The 23328-nt window shown below is 33.1% G+C and overlaps 1 protein-coding gene across 1 annotated transcript; it reads left to right on the plus strand.

Annotated features, from left to right (window-relative positions):
* The first annotated feature begins 3703 nt into the window (after positions 1-3703).
* On the plus strand, positions 3704-6471 carry LOC130451995 (uncharacterized). Its single transcript, XM_056791355.1, has 2 exons — positions 3704-3846; positions 6003-6471. Exons 1-2 carry the CDS (start codon positions 3704-3706, stop codon positions 6469-6471), a joined length of 612 nt encoding a protein of 203 aa, XP_056647333.1.
* The last annotated feature ends 16857 nt before the right edge of the window (positions 6472-23328 follow it).

The following is a 23328-nucleotide window of genomic DNA, read 5'->3' on the forward strand; positions in this document are numbered from 1 at the left end:
GATATAGGAATACGAACCATTACGGGGCCTATTAGTTGAGATATGGGGTGTTCAACATTTTATATCAAAAATTTGCCATGAATGAAGAACGCCTTTAAATTTTCTCCTCAAATTTGGTGACCAATATGCTCCTTAATAAAGTAATATTTTGACAAAGCAATCTTTGGAAAAATTTAACCATTGGCGCGCTGTCTGAGTTAGTTGTCACTTTTATGCCCTTATTTTTAGTTGAAAAACTAATAACCTTTTATGTAGCTACAATGATCTTTTTTTATTCTTTTTTCTTAATTTCAAAACTTTCCCATTTTCTAAGCAAATCTCGTGTTCATTGGCCGACATAAACATCATCTAAATAGTTTTAGTTTGAAAATAACAAGGTATAAGACATCAATCAATCCAAAATATAAGTCAAATTCACTTTATTTACAATCCAAATTACAAATATAATGATATGAATATACACTATCTATGGAAATTTAAATACCCGGATCTGATCAACAGTTATTGAACAAAGTCATAGAACATTTTAATCCCGGAGCTTTTGGCGAACATTATCTAATGAAAGTGTATTTCAAACTAGAATTTCCATACATCATCCCATTGTTTTATCCTCATTTCACAAAATCTGGTTGCAATTGTGAAGAATCAGCGCTCATGCCCAATTTGGGGGAGTATCAATTGAATTACTGATATTATTGGTTGTTACACTAATAGATGGAGTTGAAAATCCAATTGGTCGCTTTGGATGTTTTCATCAGACCGACCTGAAAAATTTTAAAATTCCTATACAAAATCTGTCACACTGGGATTTTCTAGAAATATTTTCAGTAGTTCTAGAATCATTAATTCTATTTACTATTTATTCTGTTACTTTTTTATTTTTTTCTGTATCCTTATATTTTAAAATTTCAGTAACTGTTTTAATGATGTCCTCAAAAGTATATTCTTCCTCTTCTAAACCTATCCAAAACTCAATATCTCCATTTTCTGATTCTGCTTGATTGAGATTGGATTTTTCTATCAGATCACCAGATGCAACATTTTACTACAGGAAAATTTAGAAATTACTATATTTAAAATTGATGTAGGACTGGCTTATCCACTTCTTTCACAAAGTGATTTGTGATTCCTCTTCTTCTAATAGACTTAGACGTGCTTAAATTGATCATTAGAGCTGTACGCAATCGAAGAACATTGTAAAATAATGTGTTACGACAAACCTGCAAATTTAAAGAAGACTATTTACACTGTTCATATTCCGAGCTGATCTACTTGAAGTTGCTGGAGCCGGAAATAAGTAAAATTTCCAGTTTGAACCTGGAGGAAGCCTGAGGAGAGGAGTATTATTTCTTTTATTATTTGAAGTCCACGGCTGCAAATTTTTTTTAAATAGACATTCTATCAATACTTATATAAAAAAGATCAGAATACATTTGTACAAACTATAATTATCGAAATTCAATTAGTTTACCTGAATTACAAAATATTTTCTGTAGCTAAGGTGAATAATAAGTTTATATTGTATTGAGTGTATCTGGTTTTTTCTTTGCTGTAAAAACGAGATATTTATTTAAATAGCATATTTGTCTTCTGAGTAGAAAGTTGCAGGATTAATTGTAACGAAAAAAAAAGAAAAATCTGTTTGTACATACGTTTGATAGTACAAATATTAGTTCACACATTTGATTAGACACATGCCTATTTTTACAAATACCCCCCCAAGTTACAATAAGAATGAACTAAACGAAAAAAAGCTGGCTTATGTGAGTGTGTTTTTTCTTATTTTTTTATTTAGTAGGAATATTGGGAATTAAAAAATTGTATAATTTTCAGGTAAGTGAAAAATTATTTATTCGAAGATTTCAGAATTTCAGAAAACAATTATGCTTTTTTCAGAGTATTGCCGAAATGTTAGTTTTATATCCACATAAATAATTTTTCACTTTACTGAAAAATCCACAATGTTTATGTAATTCACATATCCAAAAGAAACGAATAATGTTCTATGTAATATTTATTTGAAAAGAAATTAAAATTACAAAATAATATTCACAAAATGTGTTATGCAGAGCAGCCACATGCTAGCATCGATATTGATTGGTTGCATCATCGATTAGACAGATCAATTCATTAGTCAGCTGATTGTCTTTGCAAAAAATTCAAATTAGCGCTAGCAGCGCCAACTAGCTTGTCTAAGAAGTAAACAAAACTCTGTTTCAGATCTCTCATTTGAGTGTCACATCTTGCTTTGGCTTCTCTGACTCGCATCTCTCAACGCTTCATTGTTGCGAAAAACTCGCGGAGCCGATATTTTCGAAAACTTTAAAGAAGTATGTAATAAATTACAATTGATTGTCAGTAATTTAGTCAGTGTCTGCACCGATGGCGCACCTTCCATGAGAGGCAAAAAATAAGGATTCGTTGCTTTGTTAAAAAAGGAAAACTTGAAAATATTGATATAATTTCACTGCATTTTGCATCAGCAAAATCTTTCTACCATTTTGCAAGACACTCTGGATAGAACCATTGCCATTGTCAACTATATTCATAGATAAAGGATAGTGTACTATATTCGCGTAAATGCAATGCGTCGTCGTGAATTTCGGCAGATGATCTCTTTAGATGAGGAAACGTATAGTATTGACCTACCATACTACTGCAAGGTTCGCTGGCTATCAACAGGTCAGGTTTTGATAAAAGTTTTGTCTTTACGACGACAAACTTTTATCAAGAACAAGGAAAACATTGTGATCTATCAGATGAAGTATTTCTCAGAAACCTTGCCTGCCAGGTGAATCGAGGTATATTTATGAAATGTGGCAAAAGATCCAAAGGTTTAGAAAAAATTTTTCTTTTTTTAAAATATTGCTTTGTCGATCGGAAATATCTGCACAACACTTCCCGGAGCTAGCTAAAATGTTAACTGAGCAGAACTGTGAAAATAAAATATTCGGTCAATATGTAGGTGTCTTGGATTTTTTAAGAGAAGAGTATACTAATAGATTTTCTGCTATGTAATTGCAACATTTAATAGATATATCCGAGGCTCCTGCAGAACTACAAATGAAGATAGTATCATCAAATCCCTTTTTAACGTTAAAAAGGATCCCATAGAAATCTGGAAAAATGCTGTTGAATATCTATGCCTTCGAGAACATGCTCACCGTTTACTTTCCTGCTTCGGAAGTACCTACAGTTGCGAGAAAACATTTTCTCTCATGTCAAAAATAAAAACAAATTCAAGAACACAAATTACAGATGCACATTTAGAGGATCAATTAAAGCTGTGTGTTACGTAGCTTGATCCAAATATACAATTATTGTCAACCAAAAAACAAAGCCAAATAAGTCACTAACTTAAAAAAAAGCGATTTCTTAATCTAGAACGCAGACTAAATAATAACGATGCTTATAAACAATTATATAGTGACTTTATTTATGAGTATATTCAATTGGAGCACTTGTCTAAAGAAAGCATATCAGAAAGTGACACATATTCAGATTATTATATGAGCCATCACGGTATTTATTAAGAAGACGCTATCACCACTTCTTTAATAGTTGTTTTTGACGCGTCGTTGCCCAGCTGGACGGGTTTTTCGTTATACAATATATTAATGGTTGGACCAACTATCCAACAAAATTTGTTTACCATTCTAGTTTAAGACAGCACAGCATAGTTATTGCCGCTGACTTTACAAAAATGTACCGATCAGTATTAGTAGCACCCGAAGATAGACATTTACAGAAAATTGTATGGCGATACAGTGATAACAAACCAATTGATACTTATCAGTTGAGAACTTTGACATACGGAGCTGCACCTGCTTCATTTTTAGCAATCAGGTGTTTATTTGAAATTGTTAATAACGTCCAAACGCAATATCCATATATTATAATACATTATAAAAAATGATTGTTATGTAGATGATTTATTAACAAGCGCGGATTCGGTTCAAGAAGCGAGAAGGATAACGTAATTAGTTTTTAAGGTATTAAAGGAAGGTTGTTTCTTTTTGAGGTTTGTATCAAAGAATCCGAGTATTTCAGATTGTATACCAAAAAACGATTCATTAGCAACAATTATTGGATTTGGTGAGAATGGTGGAAAAAAACTCTTCCATTAATTTGGTGTCCATCACAAGACAAATTGATGTTCAATGTCAAGAATTTTCCTATTAAACAAATTACTAAGCGGATCATTTTGTCGAATTCCTCAAAGACTTTTGACCCATTAGGCTTAGTCAGTCCCTGTACAATATCTGTAAAAATGTTATTGCAAAGTCTTTGGCTTGAAAATTATCCTGGAATGATCAAGTAACCAATCATATTACTCGGGAGTGGCTAGATTTTGAGTTGGACTGAAAATAGAACGTCATTTAATATGCGAAAATGCAAAAAATATTGAAATATACACTGTTTTTCTGACAGTTCAGAAAAGGCGAATGGCTCTTTCATTGACTTAAAATCTATTGATAATAAAGATGAAGCTTTTGTGTACCTCTTTGCACCAAAGGCAAAGGTTGCTCCATTGCAGTCTGTTACTTTACCACGTTTGGGACTGTGTGGGGTACTAGTTGTCGCTAAACTGGCGGGTAAGGTATCTAAAGCCTTGAGACTTACGGTGAAAAAAATATATTTCTGGACAGACTCCACCGTCGTTTTGGGATGGATAAAACGCCTCCCAATAAGTTGAAAAGTTTTGTTGTAAATAGGGTCTCGGAGATACAGACTATTACAAATCACGATTATTGGGGACACGTACCCAGTGAACTAAATCCTGCTGATTACGTATCACGGGGAGTCAAATGCTCCGAAATACAAAGTTTAGATATTTGGTGGCATGGACCACAATTCTTAAACTCCGACGAGTCAAAGTGGCCAACAAATATTTGTCAAAGTAGCGATTTACCTGATATAAGAAAAGTGAAAACGGCTTGCAGTACAGAGGTCGTAACATGCAAAGAAAATTATGTTATTGACAGATTTTCTAATATAATTAAATTGAAACGAATAGTTGCTCTGATGCGCAGATTTATATATAATTGAAAACACACTAAAAACGAACGAAAATATGGTCCAATATCAGAGGGCGAAAGAGATGAGGCATTTAATTTACTTCTTTGGCATGTGCAACAGATCTTTTTTCAAATCAAAATATTACAAATTAATAACAATAAATTAAAATCCTGCAAACTGTTAAGTTTAAATCCGTTCAATGACCAGTATGGATTTTTCAAAGTAGGGGGAAGATTGATAAACTCTAAATTTGAATTTGAGAAAAGGCATCCGTTACTGCTGCCACATAATCACCGCCTCACGAAATTAATTGTTGGAGTTTCAATCGTGATAATGACGCGATTTTGAGCAATGAATTGATTAATGAAGAGGTGGACTGGCATTTTATACTATCATTCACCTCATTTGGGGGGCCTGTGGGAGGTGGGCGTAAAATCGATGAGGGTTGTCACTAAAACTCCGCTTACGTTTGAGCAATTTTATACTTTGTTTTCGGAGGTTGAAGCTATAATGAATTGTCGTCCCTTGTTTACACTTTCCTCTAGCTCAAACGACTTCACTTCATTGACACCAGCACACTTTCTAATTGATCGTCAAATAATCGACAGTTTAGATTTACGAAGTTTGCCAGTTAATCGTTTATCTCTGTATCAACAAATGAAACAACATATATGTGACCGTTGGAGTAAGGAGTGGAAGTGGAAGCAGAACTGTCACAATTTGAAAGTGGGAGAAATAGTGCTCATTACAGACGACAAAATGCCCCCCATGAAATGGAAGATGGGTAAAGTGCTGGAAGTGTTTGTAGGAAAGGACAATGTTGCCCGAGTGGCTTTACTAAAAACTGAGATGGGCAATTTAAAAAGGTCATTTCCAAAAATCTGCCCTTTGCCTATAAACTATTAATTTGTTAACCGAGCGCAAAAGTCACATGTTTGTGTTCATTATTTGCACATTTAATTTTGATTTGAGTTATTTAATAGTGCAAATATAAACTCAACAGCTGGATATACCTATATCGCAAAGCCTCTGAGTGACTTACTCCGCAAAGGCGAAGAATTTAAGCTTGAATCACCACAAAGAGAAGAATTCAAAACCTTAAAGGCGAAACTTATTTGTGAACCGGTGTTGCATATTTATCAACAAGGAGCTTATACCGAACCACACACCTATGCAAGTATACATGGTTATGGAGCATGCCTTTCGCAACGATCTAGTGACAATTCGAAGCTTCACCCGGTATACTACATGAGTAGAAAGACGACTCCTGCAGAGAAGAAGTATACAAGCAATGAGCTCGAAGAACTTGCCATTAATAAAAGTGTGAAGAAATTCAGAACTATACTTGCTAGGAACGAAATTACAATACTTTCAGACTGTAATGCAATCACAAAAACCATTGAGAAAAGAGACCTTACAACACGAGTTGCACGATGGGCCCTGATCCCGTAATATTGACAATTGCTACAGAATGAGTAATCATTCATAGAATTAGACAAGAGAAAGATGAGCACATTAAAGGATAAAAAGGATTTTGACTATAGAAGTGTATGAGGATTTTTATTTAGAGCATGATACATTGTATAAATACGAGAATGGATTAAAAATACTTGTCGTTCTAAAGGACATGCAGACTTAAAAAATAATAACAAAAGCGTACAAGAGGGGAAATTTTTGAAAGAAAAAGACAGAAGTAGTAATAATTTTCCAAAAACTTGAAACTAAAGATATATGTATAAGATTTTGCATGATAATTTACAAACTTGTTATGGTTTTCTTTCCAAATGAATAAATTGTAAAATTATTACTATCCAAGTTTGATATTGATTTGACATGTGAATTTTACATTTGAAGTGTACAAGTCCGTACATTAAAATTAGGTATTAGTTACATATTCATTGAAAAGTTTAATCAAGACAGATAAAGTGGGTTAAGTAAATGGATTACAAAAAAATCTATGGGAAGATCATTAATAGAAACGAACACTATTATACCAAATCAGAAACAGTTTTTCTATATAGAGAAAATTCTAATTTTAAATTAAAATCTGTTAATAATGTGATTTTTTATTATAAGAAACATTTTAATCCAGAAAAATGGCAAGTAACAAAAGCAGTTCATTAAAAATCCCGTTATACTATTATGGAAAATATTGGCGATAAATAATTTACTATTTTCTAAAAAGCATAAAATTGAAAATATCACAAGGATATATTGAAAAATTCTTAGCCTACCAACCAAACAAAATTTCAATTTCAAAATATTTTATTACGCAACCAGACATCCACAGCTTTTATTACTTCCTCGTTGGAAGAATTTTTTCGGTTGGGGAAAGAGATGATAGTCGGACGGAGCCAAACCTGTTTAATAAGAGTGGTGTTCAAAGTCTGGGAAAACCAGAGTGTCACCCATTCCATCCAGTGTAATAGTGACTGTGGTGGTAGCAGTAGTAGTAAATTCAGCCCACAAATTGTCCTCACGTATTTTATGAAATAATCATCACTTTTCCCCTTTTGTTTTCTATTATCATCTTCATTAGCCATTCGAAGTATTATCTGATCTGGAATTGTCAGTATTGGTATTGCCATTGACCAGATCGACACATTGGGGATCTGCATCTGAAAAACATACCTGTTTTTATATCTCAATACAAGATAATATTTTGTAATGAAAAACAATGGGTCATTAAAAAATAATGAAATTAGTACATTCTTAGTGTAACATGAATTGCTTTATAATATGAATATTGAAAATACATTACATAATGTGAAAGATATGAAGTTGTAACATTTAGAAATACGGTCCCCTCAAAATTCTTTATACATACATATAATTAATATGAAATAGAGACCTTCCATATGGCAGCTGTAAGCCGACATTTTGATGTTTAGGACTTTTTTGAAAAGATTACTGGTCCCTTTCCATTCTTCCTTCCATTAGAATGATTTGATAACAACATACTTTCAACTGGTTGTTGTCTTCCAATTCAAACAAAAATGTTTCTTGAATATTCAACAACTCTAAAATACCTTTGATATGGAGTACAATAAACCATCAAGTTGCATTAAAATGTATTCGCTACGCTAAATTTACATACAGGACTTTTCAGGAAAATTCTTCATTACTCATTTAGTTTCATTGGCAGATATAGTGTTGAATTTGTACAAAGTGATTAAAGTGATGAAATTTGTAAGTGACTTGAAAGTTCTTATTCAAAAACAAGTGGTAAGACAATAATTTGAAATATGTAATGATGAAAACATGACATTGCAAAAGCTATTTTTTTTCAGAGTAATTTGAGATTTTTAAAGGAAGTCATCTAATTTACTTAACAAAATATATGATTTAATATCAAATATTGTTGAGCAACTACTAATTATTTTGAATAAGAGTAAATTTATTGAGAAAATATGATAATTTTTATAGAAATATCAACCCACTGGCAACATTTTTCATCAATTCATTGTAAACGACAAGTTACTCATTCTTCTCAATTGGGGTAAAATTTCTTTAAAGAACTTAACCAAACCAAAATTACTCAATATCTTATTCTCTCACCTCAGAAATATGAATAAAACAAGTAAGATGGGTCAGAACAATACTAGGATCTTTTCTATCACATATTTATTGTGCAGAAATACCACAGTTCCTTTAAATGATCTTATCTTATTTAAAAAAAAAGTGTTGTTGGGGATTGTTTTATCAAATTTCCAAAAATATTACATAAATGATAGAATCACTGCAAAAATCTTCGAAGCCGGGTAGATGCGGCTCACTTGGTGCTACTTCAATAATCTAATTCTTTTTTTGTAACTGGACATTCACAGACATTACAATACAAACTTACAGGCCCAGTTTAGATCAAGTTACCATAGTGAAATTGGTGAATATGGTAAAGAACATGCAATTATTTTTTATTAGAGGCCAATTTGGTAAATGAGAAACCACGCTCCTTTACCTAAAAATAAATTATTTATAAACTACTTCCAGTATTGGTATAGTGCCTATACTTGTTATTAAAAAAGATATTCAATTACTTGCCAACCTCTTAAAAGCATTTAGCTTGTTTAAACCATATTCATCAACATAGAACATTGTGGTGTGTACATGAGCATTTTCAAATACACACAAGTACGTATATATTAAGTTTAAAGCTCTGACATCAATAAGATGATGAATATGATGGCAAAATCATATGGAAGAATACGACATGCAATATCAATTACTTAGTTAAAGGTGTAGAAAATGTGAAAAATAATTGTACATACCTACTATGTATCTTTAGTCAAAATTTAGTTCATTACTTAAACTATATTCACTCAATCTTCTTGTATAAAACTTAAACGTAATAAGTTTTCCAACTAGATACAAATTCCGTTCCTATCATTATAATGAATTCCGAAGTTCCTTTGTTTGAAACTTTGATTTACTTTGACCTTGGACAAAAAAAAAGATGGACCCAGCTGGAATGTTTGAATATAAATGAAGCCAACTTACAGTAAAACTCAATGTTGTAAAATTTTACAATTTATTTGTTACGTTTCAAAAATATTTATTTATACATCGTAAATTATTAAAAATCAATAAGAATCTGGCTCTAGTTCTCACTAATTTTGGTTCATGGGCAATATTTTCCACAACTGAACTAAACAAAGATCAAGAAAATAATTTTGGTGAGAATGTTTATGAAAAAATATAAGCTAGGCAACATTGCTATGTATCTGTATTCGTATGTGATAAAATGACTGTCTTTGTTTATAAATACTGAGAAAGCATTTTGAATAGATTTGTTCAAGTGAAATATTTTTGAGTGTTTAGATATTTTTCAAGTGACATTTTGTATTTTCATTCCGTAGGCGAGTTAGGCGAGTATAAGTGGCGTAACGCAAATTTATTTGTTGATAAATCGATTAACTTTTTACAATATAAAATTGTAGATTTCGTATGAAGGTAAAGCAAAGACAAAAGTAGCTAGCTGCATTGAAATACCATTGTTGCGCTCATTTTAAAGCAGACGATTTTCAATGGAAGAAAATCCGGGAAAAATATTTTTGAAAAAGAATGTGTAACTGATAAAAGAATTGGCTTATTTACAGAGAATATTGTTTTCAGGCAAAAAGTTATGTTGAATTTGGGGATATTAAACTGGTTACTTATCAGTGTTTAGACTCAACATCTGAAAGGTTTTTATTGTCTGTTGGAAAAATGTTAGGTTAGGAAAAATGTTGTTGCATACTTAATGCATATAGTAGTCATAGAGGCGGTTCAGGCAGACAGGTAGACATCCGGTCCAGCCGCTCTGACCGCAGCGCTAACCGCAAGTCGAAAGCAGTGATAACAGCGTTTACTATACTACGTGTAAACCTTCTAATTAAGATACATTAATTAATCAATTTATTTAATTAAACAATTTAATTGCGGTGGAACTGAAAGTTTTAGACTTTTGTGTTTGAAGGATTTTGATAATTTTAGCACATCGCGCGTCAAGCATCGTAGATAATGAAGGTCTTTCGTGACAGTAAGATCCGCATTCGATAATGAATATACTTAATTGTCCGCTCTGTATATAAAATAAATATACATTTATCATGCAAACTGTGGGTATAATGAATTATATTCCGCCTTGTCTGGCCTGTATGATAACGGCGAAAAGGATGTAGTTACTAGATTATCCAGGTCGTCGAAAAAGTTACTAAACACTCTGTATAAATAATATTAAGAATTGTGCATTTGTTGTTGAAGTGTATAAAAATTATTTTATCACAAAGCCACAAAGGACGATAAGACCAACGGTCCGTACTGAAAAACACTTTATTCGGGTCGACGAAGTGAAAGTTGACCGAGTCTCATTGGAAAAACAAATAGGTGCGTGTGAACAGGAGCCATTCTGAAGCATGTTTAAAAAGGTAAGTCACTTTGTTAGGCATTCACAAGTATTTAACGCTTTTACTATTTATGTATCGAATATGTCTAATAAAATAATATTTTTACTGTCAATGGCTACAGAACCATTACACACACAGTTGTAGTGAGATTAGTGGTGTAGTTTATTTTAAAGGTACATGGTGGGGCAACGGCAATAGAGTCGGAGTAATAGAGATTTTTACACCTCCTAAACAATAGGTAATAAAATTTTTGTTATTTATGAAAAATATAGTTTCTCCTACTAACAATCCTAACAAGACAGCCTTGACGATTCGAAATAAAATCGAGAAGCAACATCATCCAATTACTGGTAAAACTAACGTTTTATCAAAATTTACTATTTTTCTTGGTCTTCGCGATATTTTTTCTGAATTCCGTGAAAGTGTGTTTTTAACATATCTATTGAGGAATGAGCGTCTAAAAACCTCTCTCGAAACATATCTAACCGCAAGTCGAAAGCAGTGATAACAGCGTTTACTATACTATGTGTAAACCTTCTAATTAAGATACATTAATTAATCAATTTATTTAATTAAACAATTTAATTGCGGTGGAACTGAAAGTTTTAGACTTTTGTGTTTGAAGGATTTTGATAATTTTAGCAAAAAATGTTACGAATAATCACCTATTATATAATTTTGCATACAAGGTGGTAAAAAGTTTTTAGAAATTATGTAGTAATAGTTGATACAATATTCCGAGACCTTCCTTGGCTATAATTTGATTTTCTTGATCATACACTAAAAAGGCGTAAATAAAAACGTACAATGAATAGTCCGTTTCCACAGCACCTAGGCGGTAGGACTAACGATGCGCTGTATTTAATCTTTAACGTGGCAAATACATCCCCAGTAGGCCTACGAACCACTAGTTATTGCTGAATCATGTCTAGACTTTGCAGCATCTTTTCATGGCTCTTCATGAGTAGCATCTTTTAATGGCTCTTATAAATTAATGACTCTTAGATAAACTAAGCTATCACTAATTGGTGGCATCTTTTCTTGGCTACTATTTATTGGCATCTTTTTGTGGCTGAGTCTCCGAGATGATTCAACAACATATCTTTTAATAATTATAAATGTAAACTTATAATATTGCACCTTGATTTAAATGGAGACTTTAAATAATTTTTCAAATTCTGTTTAATAATTTTAAAAATACTTATGTACTTTGATGAAAGGGTATGAGGAAGGGATAGGAAGGAAATAGCTATGAAAACAGCTGATATTTAATACAGCTAGCATGTTAAATCGAATGTTTCCGCAGAATAGCTATGAACTGACCTCTCAACCTCACTCAGTTTTTCTTAGGTGGATAACTTTACAAAAATACTACTTAAAAAAGATTACCAATACTAGATGCATTGCCGTTTGTATCAATAAGGAACAGAGTCATAGTTTTCAATTCGTTTCCGTTTAGTAAAAGTGGTGCGGAATACTTTAGTTACCTCTTTGGTGACGACAGAATTGTTGGTATTTCTTAATATATTTCGAGTGGTTACGTACTCTTCGGTGGCATCGTTAAGGACCATATCTTTTAATTTATCGAAATTTACTTGTTTATGTGTGCTATAATTAAGTGTTATCCCTTTAACTTTTATAATATCAATGGTTTTATCTTTATCTGTTGAATAAACCCTATAAACATAGAGCTTAGGGCCGCCTGAGACAAAGTCTGTAATATAACTACCCTCACCGTATTCAGCTAGCTCGTCCGTCATCTCGCCGAGATAGCTTCCAATGGGTACTTCATACGTATCTCCAGGGCGCGAGACGTAGATAGCAGAATCAGTATCGTGGTACATTACTCTATCACCTAGTTTCTCGAGATATGAATATAGTTTTAGTCTAGCATGTGCGGTCGTGAAGGCTGCCAAAACAAAATTTACGGTCGGTAGAGAAGTGTATTTCATATATATCTAATATTTTATAGCCTTTTTCCAAAGCTTTTGTCACCTCGTCCATTACCCAAGTCCCCGTAATTGCACGCTCTTCGTCCGCATGACTACACTCTTCCTTTAACATATTTTCACAACAAGTACAGCATAGAGGGAAAATTAATTTATTGTTTGTTTTATATGGAAGAACGGGATGATAGAGATTTGTAGGTGGTAACACTTTACATTTAATTAATCCATTTGTAGTCTTTAGATCTAAAACATAACATGCTTCTCCCACATAAACCTCTGGATGACCTATGGGGTATTTTCCATATTTGTTTATGTACGGATAGAGGCTGCAAATATCCCGATAATTTATTTTCTCCCCTTCCTTAAAAGAATAATATAATTTTGTGGCGTCTGTTCGCCCACCGTAAAAAGCGTCACGAGGCTCCAGAGGTGTTTGTGAAAAGAGAGGGTGTTTTTCAGTATATTTACTGATTTCAGAATTTTCAGACATCTCCCGACAAAAATCACACTCCCATTTCACAAGCACTTCGTAACCTAACTGTCTTAATTTTTCATTTTTTGCCGAGGTTGCTTCGTAACGTTGGGATCCCCCCCTCCTTCTTTTAAAAGCAAATCTCTGAATTTCAAGCATTAGCGAGCGAGAATACTGACGTCGTCAATGCAGTACGCTATGATTTCTTTTTGGAAATCAAAAACGTAGTTTTGCTCAGAGAGACCTTTGTGCCAGGATATAAGTTGATTTCTAGCATCCTCTTCCTCGTCTAATTTTGGAACATATTTTAAACTGCCAGGGTCATAGTATTCGAGAGCAGGTAACGGACCAATATAGTTCCAATTTTCTTTTTTATTAAATAAATGTGGAAAGTACCCTTTTTTATATTTTTTAAATCAAAGACTTTTGGTAACTTTGCTAGAGGCATCGGAAAATAATTTAGCGAGTCGATAAAACTGACGTTACCCACTTTTAATTGTAATAGTTTTGTTCCTCGTGTAATTAGTTCAGGTGTGAGATCTGTCTTTGTCATTATATGATTTAACATAAACTGATTATCGTAGAGTCCACCTGCATGACCAGCTACGATGATTTTCTTGAATAGAGTGCGCTGGTTTAATACATATTCCATAAAACGAGCAACGGGGTCTATTTTTAGAACTTGGTATCTAACACCACAATCACACCATTTATATCTGTACCTATACATGGTGCACAGTGTTGTTCAAACACACACAAATTACAGTTATGACGATGAGTACCGTCAGGCATAACCTCTTCTTGTGTACACTCGAGGTCGTAAAATATGAAGAGAGTACCGTCCATTGTGGGTTTATGTGTATCTACTGGCATGTAACAGTTGTGGGGAGAGGGTTTAAATTCTCTACACACTTTACAGAAAATCTCACCACATGTATGTACTCTATCTTTCCTAAAAGTTTTTAGGCATAATGTACAAGCTACCACCCGGTCGCAGAGTTTAGTCTGAATGTGATAAGCATAACAATTTTGCCCTCTAAAATAGCGATTACAGTTGGTGCACACAATTTTTGTGCTAAAAGTACAAGGTGGAACTTGTTCACAGGCAGGACAATTTCTTTCACAGAGGTGTGAGGTCTTGTGTGTGTAGGGGCTGTGACAATTTTCGCAGAAATATGAACAGCAAAAAGGAGATGCTAAAGAAATTATTACGTTATAGTGATTTTCGTGATACAGCCAATTAATTTTCTTACAGCCACCTATTCCTTCAAACACGACATCACGACCTTTTGCACCATAGTGGTAAACAGTTAAAATTTAGTCTGTCAAATATTCTTGAAATTTATTCAATTCTGGTATACCACCACCCTCTTTGGGTATCTCGATACCACTAGATTCTAATAGCTCTAGAGTTTTTTGCGTCTGAAGCCCCATAATTTTACGAAGCTTCGTTTTGTCGGGGTCTTTATCATCATATGCTTTGGCCACAACTATGGCTCTAGCCAGGCATAGGTGGTCTTTATTAACTATTGTTATAATACCACTACGACGAGCACATTCTTCGTCAAAGTTGTTATATTGACGCCCACGCAAATTACCTTTACCGCTAGGCATTTTTACAGTTGTTGCCCCGAGACAAAACGTTTCGGTATCGAAAGCCGACGAATTAGACTGGTACACTTTCGAAATCATATCCCATATATCTTCAAACTTTATTTGTGAAGCCTGTCGAAAAGACAACCATCCATCGCCACGTGTAAACTCTTTAGAGCAAAAAGTAAAACCGATCTGATCACTTGACTCTGTTCCTTCAGTTACTCTAGCGACAACGCCCTTAAGACCGTCTTTGATCCATTTTAATAGATCATAGTCTTCGGGAGCCGGGCGAATCTTAAACTCTATATGTCTACCTGTTAAACCAAATTTACGAACTTTCTTAACAATATTTTTGGTTACCAAAAACTTTTCCATTGTTTCAAACAGTAACAAATTCTATAAATAAGTCAAGATAAAAAAATGAAAAACACAATAGTGAAAAAAGAAAAGTTTTTCGACAAAACCCAAAAAATCCTAAAAATGTTCGATAATCAAAAATTCCAAAAATTTTTCAAAAGTCGAAAACTCACAATCAAAAATTATTTTAGACTTACCGCAAGAGGACGTCTGAAACGTCACGAGAGCTAGAGAGAAAAGAGGCTTAGCAGCTCTGTGACCTGCTTTAAATAGAAAAAATTTGTGGGCGTGGCTTAAATGCTGTCACGTGATCTTCTCAAGAGAAAATATCTTTTTCCGAGGTTCTTAACATATGATTTGCCTTTTTGAGGTTCTTAACATATGATTTGTATTTTTTAATCAGGGAATTACTACTGTGAATCATTTATAAAGATATGGGTGTAATTTTTCGAGTTTGAAACGCTTAAACCAGCGTGTGGTTAGATAACCTCACTTTTATTATTTCGATAACGTCTGGCTTTATCAGCTGTTATGATTAATGTGGAATCTCCTTTCCAAAATAAAAGCTATTCTATTGAATGCTAGTGGCTAAAACTAAAAATTGAGAAAATTTTAAAAATACGTGAAAAATATTTCAAATTAAGTATATGGTGGTAAAGTGACGCGCTTGCATATAAACATAGATAAGAAAAATGGTGATAATTTGAACAGTTTTTATTGAAAACTCTTATCTCTAAAAAAGGTATTGCGCAATTTTAGATAACATTGCATAATTAGTGAAAATGTCTGAAAAGTGGCGTGACAAGCATAAAATAGTGATAAGAAAATTATTTGAAAAATTTCATATGAAAAGTTTATTGAAAACTCTCTAAAAAGGTATTGCACAATCTTAGATGACATTGCATAATTAGTGAAGAAAGTTGAATAAGTTGTCTGAAAAGTAGCGTGACAAGCATAAAATAGTGATAAGAAAATTATGATTATTCTTCTCAGTGCAAAATTATAGTTTAAAGTTGTTGCTAGTTAAGAAAATTATAATAATTTGAAATCCTCATTGAAAAATGATTTATAATTAAAAAGGTACTGCATAAACTTAAAAAGTTAAGTATAATACCGAAAACTTTTATAAAATTGCTATAATTATTCATTAATGTAAAACTTGTAATATAGGATAATTAATATTTAGAGGTGGTTTTAGAAAATGGTGCAAAGTAAAACAATGTAAATCGAGAAAAATATTTTATTAATAAATAAATTTTTACAAAATAATACAATATGAACATTTTTATCTAAACACTATTAGAGTTTTACTGAAGTAATTTTCAAACAAAATGTTTCTGTGCTAAATCCCGTTGAGTTGGATTGATAGATGGAAGATATAGTATCCCACACGTCATTAATAGACACATCTTTGGCTTTCTTGAAATTAATCCATCCTTGTCCTTTAGCGAGGTCTTTGGAGCAGAAAGTGAAGCCTACATAAGCTTCGGGCGACAATTCTTCAGTTCCTTTACGAACAATTTGGTTGATAGCCTCTTTTACCCATGCTACTGGATCGGCACCTTCTGAGATCTCTTTAATTCTAAACTCCAAAGCTCTGGCTGATACACCAAAGCGTTTACATGTTTGTGATTCATCTTTAATTATTATAAATTTTTCCATAATATACGTCTATTCACTACAAGAGGTAAGACAAAAGTGGGGTACGCGCGAATGAGCTGCTTAATATATAGAACTTTTTTTCTTGAACCAACATTCTTTACACCAAGCTGTGAACTTGTAATATTCGATTCCTTTCCGGTCACAATTGTACTCTTCATCGTGCTGGTATACTTCTTTTTTCTGACAAAAAGAACAAAAACTTAATCCGCAGTCGCTGCAGTTACACGCTTTCCCCCAAGCACAATTAGGCATCTTCACTCTAGAACGGTTCGTCTTGAAATGACTACCATAGCCTTTGGAAATGTCTTTTATTCGATTATGTCTGCTCGCCTGAGCTCTTCAATTATTTCCCAAATTCTTCTTCTTTGTTTAGATATTTAAGTGTGTTTACGAGATTATTTGGTCCATTTGGCATCTTCGCTGTAGAACGGAATTCAACTTATTTTTATTCGATGATACCTGCTGTCTTAAGTTCGTGAATTATTTGATGGAATTCGTCATCTTCTCTGTTGAGCTGTTTTAGACGATCAACAAGTACGTTCGGGTCTGTCCAACCTTGGAGCCACGTAGTTTGTCTTGGATATTTCCCCACTTTTCTACGGCAATTGTTCTTACATAGAGGCTTAATAATCTCATCAAATTTAGTTGATCGTTGTTGATGTTTTAAAAACCCTCTTGAATCTCTATGTACCCCCGACAGTTCCAATATTTGCCTATATAGTTGCAAATCGGTGATGGTAAAAGCTCGCGGGGTTCTGCAAAACACTAGCTGTTGTAAGCCGGGTGTATTTTTAAATATTTTGTTGTCTACAATTATATTTTCATCATTGAATTCTAAGCGAGAGCGTCCAAGTAGCCATTCTCTATTTTCAAGCACAGGTCCATATATCGAATCATTGTCGTTGCATGTAACACTGTATTGATTTGATGGTGGCTGCTCTATATCCTGTAAATCGTGATTTGGTTGTTCTGTTACGTGTTGTATATGTCCGTCTTGATGTGATAATATAGTTTCAAGTGGTTCTGTCACAGGTTTAAATATACGTTGAAGCTGTTCTTCATGGCCACGTTCAGACCTTTTAAGTAAATTATACTTTTCTCGAACAGCTTTAGCAAGCTTTGGCACCTGTTGCTTATATGACATCCTGATGTTAAATGAACATTATATGCGAGTGAAGTTCTATTTACAGCATTGATATCTGCCTTTCCACTGACACGTTCCTGACTGACGTACACCTGACGTATATCTGACACATACCTGACATGTACCTGACGCGTATCTGACACGTACCTGACACGTACCTAACACGTACCTGATACGTACCTGACGACGCTGTACCACGTAAGCTGTCGCTTCTGCCAAAGCTGTGACGTGTAAGCTGTCGTACCTGACTGACGTACACCTGACGTATATCTGACACATACCTGAGACGTATCTGACACATACCTGACATGTACCTGACATGTATCTGACACGTACCTGATACGTACCTGACACGTACCTGATACGTACCTGATACGTACCTGATACGTACCTGATACGTACCTGACACGTACCTGACTTGCAGTATTTAATCTTAGCAATAGAAACCAGTGAGCAGGTGGTGTCTTCCTTCTGTCGGGGGTGGTAAAGATACGGGAAAGTGTAGAGCGAGAATACTCCTTTCCAAGGGATGAGGAGACATATGTACCACCGCTCCCTAGAGAGGAATAACATACCTTATTGTGGAAAATAAGCGGGTATTTGTAACATATACTTTTTAATAGTTTTCACTCATGCTTCTGGTAACTATCTGTCAATGTTAACTTTATTTTTCAACGGAATATAAAATAGTTTTAGAAAAAACAGTTCATGCTTGCTTATTTTTTTGTTTCAGTTTTTCGAAATAATTATAGCGCTTTTTAAAATAAAAAATTTACAAATTTTGACATAATTTTCTAGGCATTTTTTCTTTTCTAATATGATTTCTCAATTTTCTAATGTTAGAGGGGATAGCTAAGTTGGTGGTTCATTTTTTTTGTTTCAGTTTAATTTTTCGAAAATACTTATAGTGTTTTTAAAATAAAACATTTTTACAAACTTGACATATTTTTTCTAGGGCTTTTTTCTTTCAATTTTCTAATGTTAGAGGGATAACCAGGTTGATTGGATGAAAGTGGCTATTATTGTGTTATTAAAATAATAGAGGAAGAATATACACTGTTTAGAAATGAAATGCATTTCCTCTAATAATTTTCGTCTTCTGACGCGCTAGTCAGAACTTCATAGCTAAAAAATGATTATTCTGTTCAGGTCGGATATCTCGTATATTCTATATCAGAATTTAAATGTAATGATATAAATATTTGTGTATTAATAACTTACTCGTAGAGGACCGGCTCTCCCAACAACTTCAACATATCGCTACAAATAATTATATTTAATACAATTTTACATTTTATGAACACTTTTCAAAATAAACACCACTACTTATTTTTAGCAGTTGAAACTGTAGTCTTTTAAAATTATTTTAGAATAAAATAGACCGTTAAAAGCTTACATTTAATTCATTTATGTTAATTTATGAATAATATTTGGTAAGTTGTGTTATGTTAGTCAACATAAAAAGTTGTCCAAGGGTGACCAAGCGGGGAGGTAGACACTTTCATCAAATTTCTATAAAACTTGACTACTTCACCCTCAGGATAATGGGGGAATAAAGGACTTTGGTTAAGTACTGGGTGAGGGTAATTAAAAACAAGAAAAACTCTATTTTTTATTTTTATGTTTCCAGCTGAAAAAATGTTACTACAGATTAGTACATACAAAATATAAACTTTCATAAAGTTTTATATATTAAATACTTACAACCGGCGAAGTTCTCATCAGATCTCTGAAAAAAGAATATGAAATAATTATTTCTGTTTTAATATAAAATTGAAGATTAGAAACTCACGGGTCATTTAGGACCAAAAGTCCTGATGCCGTTGATACACTAGAAAAAAAGAAAATCGATGATTTTTGGATCGGTTTTACATTTTGAGTACTTACAATTCCGTTGGCTCGCTGTAAAAAAGGTACGTTTTTAACATACTACTTTTATTTTAAAACCTCTTGTTTACTTACGCGTTATGTCGAACCAGACACCCTGCAAAAAATATGTTAAATTTTCGGTTTAAAAATATTATAAAACGACCTACATCTATTTTTAATTACCACAAAGGGGTCGGGGGCACAAAAGACCCAGCAGGTACCTACCGGTGCCAGCTGGTATGTAGCCGATTTCTTAAATTTTTCTACAAACTCGTTCCTAAAAATATAATTCATTAATTTTACCAATAATATAAAGTTGATTACACTTACATGGCCACTTCTAATTTAATAAGCTTTAAAAGATATCAGCAGCTTTTATAAGCCACAAGAGTTGTTTACGGCACTTTTGATTTTATAAATGATTATCTGAGGTTTTTTCTATAACACTCACTGATTATTATTTATTACTATTATTTTTCTTTGATATCTCATGTGCATTTTGACTATCTAATTTTGAGTTATTGACTTGCTGGAATGAAAACAACTATTTTAAATAGGTAGCACCACACATTTTTTGTTGTATTTTTTGTTGAGAATTCGTGTATTTTTGAAAAAACACCATCTGCTTCTGTATTCTATTACAAAATATTAATATAGGATGTCTATATAGAGAAAGAATAAACACGATGACCCCTAAACCGATATATATGATTTGGACTACCACTCAGAAAATGTATACGGAAACGAAACCTCAACACATCTATCTCGCAACCCAAGCACTTGGCAACATCTCACATATGATGAAGACTTTTCAATATTTATATTATTAGGTAAGACTGTGTAAAATATTATAACTACAAAAAGGTACAAAAACTTACAGCTCTAAAGTTAAAACTTTGGGTCTCCTAAAAATTCCTTCGTCATTTTCCACAAGTTTCTAAAATGTGTCACTGCCTTATTTTCATAATCTATTTGGTGTACTCCTCGTTTAATGTATTTGTTTTCTTACTCCTTGTTTCTTAAAAGGGGTTCGGTGCAGCACCCGTGTTACCGAAGTCATTATGTTTATAGTTATATACATATGTATTTACTTTTATATAGTTTATGTCCACAAATCGCTACGTCAAAAGTTACACAAGTTGGCGTTAACCTTTTATGATGTACTATATATTATATATACAAAATGGATCTTTTAAGATTGTCTACAGTTTCATTTACCCTGTGGTTGCTTCAAGATTGCTGTATTCTACAGATTTTTAATATAGGATGATTATCTCTAGAGAAAGAATACAACATCAATCTCATTTTAGACTTCTATCCTTTTAATAAACACACCCTTAATGTAAGATAATTCTACATCAGGGTCCCCGGTCCATATGGTGAAAGACTCGTGAGATAGAAAGTGTGACCCTGTTGGCAAATCGTCACACAGTTCTATACGAATCATTTCTTTCAAGCGCTGCCTCATGCGTCTATGTGCCTGAAGGAGAAAAAAATAAAATTTAACTTTTTATTTCCTTAACTTTTTTCTTTACTTACGATATTTTTTCTCTCCGTTGTGACGTATCACAAAAGGATTTTTAATACTATTTGGTACTATTCTATCTGAAAAAACAATAAAAGCTCAGCGGACTTTTTTATGACATGCTTACCTCCCATAGTCGCAATAAATAAAAATCCTGTTTTTTCAGATTTATACAACTCTACTACACTTTAGTACATAGGAAACGAAACCTCAATAACTTGTGCTCTCACTACTTGGCAACATCTCACATGGATATTTTCAATTAAATAAGGCATTTTAAATATATCACCCTGTAATACATATTTATCACGTTGCACAAATGGTAAAAACTTTTAGCGTATGGAACAATATGTTCCTAGTTTTAGTCATTTTAGAAAACATCTATATGATACCAACAAGTTGTGGAAAAAAACAACGACCCTTCTTTTTGAAGTAAACTGTTCATAAAACCTAGAATATGATAACGTTTCTTTTAGCGTTCCTGTTTTGAAAACCAAAATGCTTTATATAAATCGCAACCGTTATCTTTGTAAAAGATTAATTTTAAAATTTAAAATATCATTTCTAGGCTGCCCTTGAAACAAAAACTGCATTTCTGTGCGTTGCAAAGTCATACGGAAGCGAAAATCACAAAAATGGATTATTAGCAAGCTGAAGATTCAAGGCATCAACTTTTGACCATAGTTTTATTTCGAATGAAAAAAACCACAAAAGGTATATTTTTTCAAACATGATAAATACGTATATATTGTTATCACTTTCGCTATATTTTTACATTTTTTCGAATGATACAAGAGTTATAATTTATATACAGAGTGTTAAAATATTCTTTTTTATATTTTACGATCGATCGAACAATAAGATCTCATAATTCTCTATCAACCCTTGCTCGCGGCTCTCGTCTGATCTTACAATATTACGATACATAAATAGTAAAAGCGTTAAATACTTGTGAATGCCTAACAAAGTGACTTACCTTTTTAAACATGCTTCAGAATGGCTCCTGTTCACACGCACCTGTTTGTTTTTCCAAAAAGACACGATCTACTTTCACTTCGTCGACCCGAATAAAGTGTTTTTCAGCACGGACCGTTGGTCTTATCGTCCTTTGTGGCTTTGTGATAAAATAATTTTTATACACTTCAACAACAAATGCACAATTCTTAATATTATTTATACAGAGTGTTTAGTAACTTTTTCGACGACCTGGATAATCTAGTAACTACATCCTTTTCGCCGTTATCATACAGGCCAGACAAGGCGGAATATAATTCATTATACCCACAGTTTGCATGATAAATGTATATTTATTTTATATATAGAGCGGACAATTAAGTCTATTCATTATCGAATGCGGATCTTACTGTCACGAAAGACTTTCATTATCTACGATGCTTGACGCGCGATGTGCTAAAATTATCAAAATTCTTCAAACACAAAAGTCTAAAACTTTCAGTTCCACCGCAATTGAATTGTTTAATTAAATAAATTGATTAATTAATGTATCTTAATTAGAAGGTTTACACGTAGTATAGTAAACGCTGTTGTCACTGCTTTCGACTTGCGGTTAGCGCTGCGGTCAGAGCGGCTGGACCGGATGTCTGCCTGAACCGCCTCTATGACTACTGACTTAGTACAATATAGCTTATTTTCCTTTATATATGATTGTTGTTGAATAGTGTCAAGGAAAACCTTTTCGGAGGACAAAGAAACCTTGATTAACAACATTTGTGGTGAGAAGGGCGAATTGCTTTTTATATCTTGAAGTATCATTATCTACAAATAATATTAAATAATGTTCCAATGTTTCAGATTTCACGAAACTATAACAATCAGGAAACTATAACCCG

Source organism: Diorhabda sublineata, chromosome Y, assembly GCF_026230105.1.
Source record: "Diorhabda sublineata isolate icDioSubl1.1 chromosome Y, icDioSubl1.1, whole genome shotgun sequence".
NCBI lineage: Eukaryota > Metazoa > Arthropoda > Insecta > Coleoptera > Chrysomelidae > Diorhabda > Diorhabda sublineata.

Bases quoted from the DNA above. Each gene is read 5' to 3' on its own strand.
- LOC130451995 (XM_056791355.1), top strand. From the start codon at position 3,704: ATGTACCGATCAGTATTAGTAGCACCCGAAGATAGACATTTACAGAAA. The intron at 3,847-6,002 runs GTGTTTATTTGA...GTTATTTAATAG, and splicing joins GCTTCATTTTTAGCAATCAG to TGCAAATATAAACTCAACAG.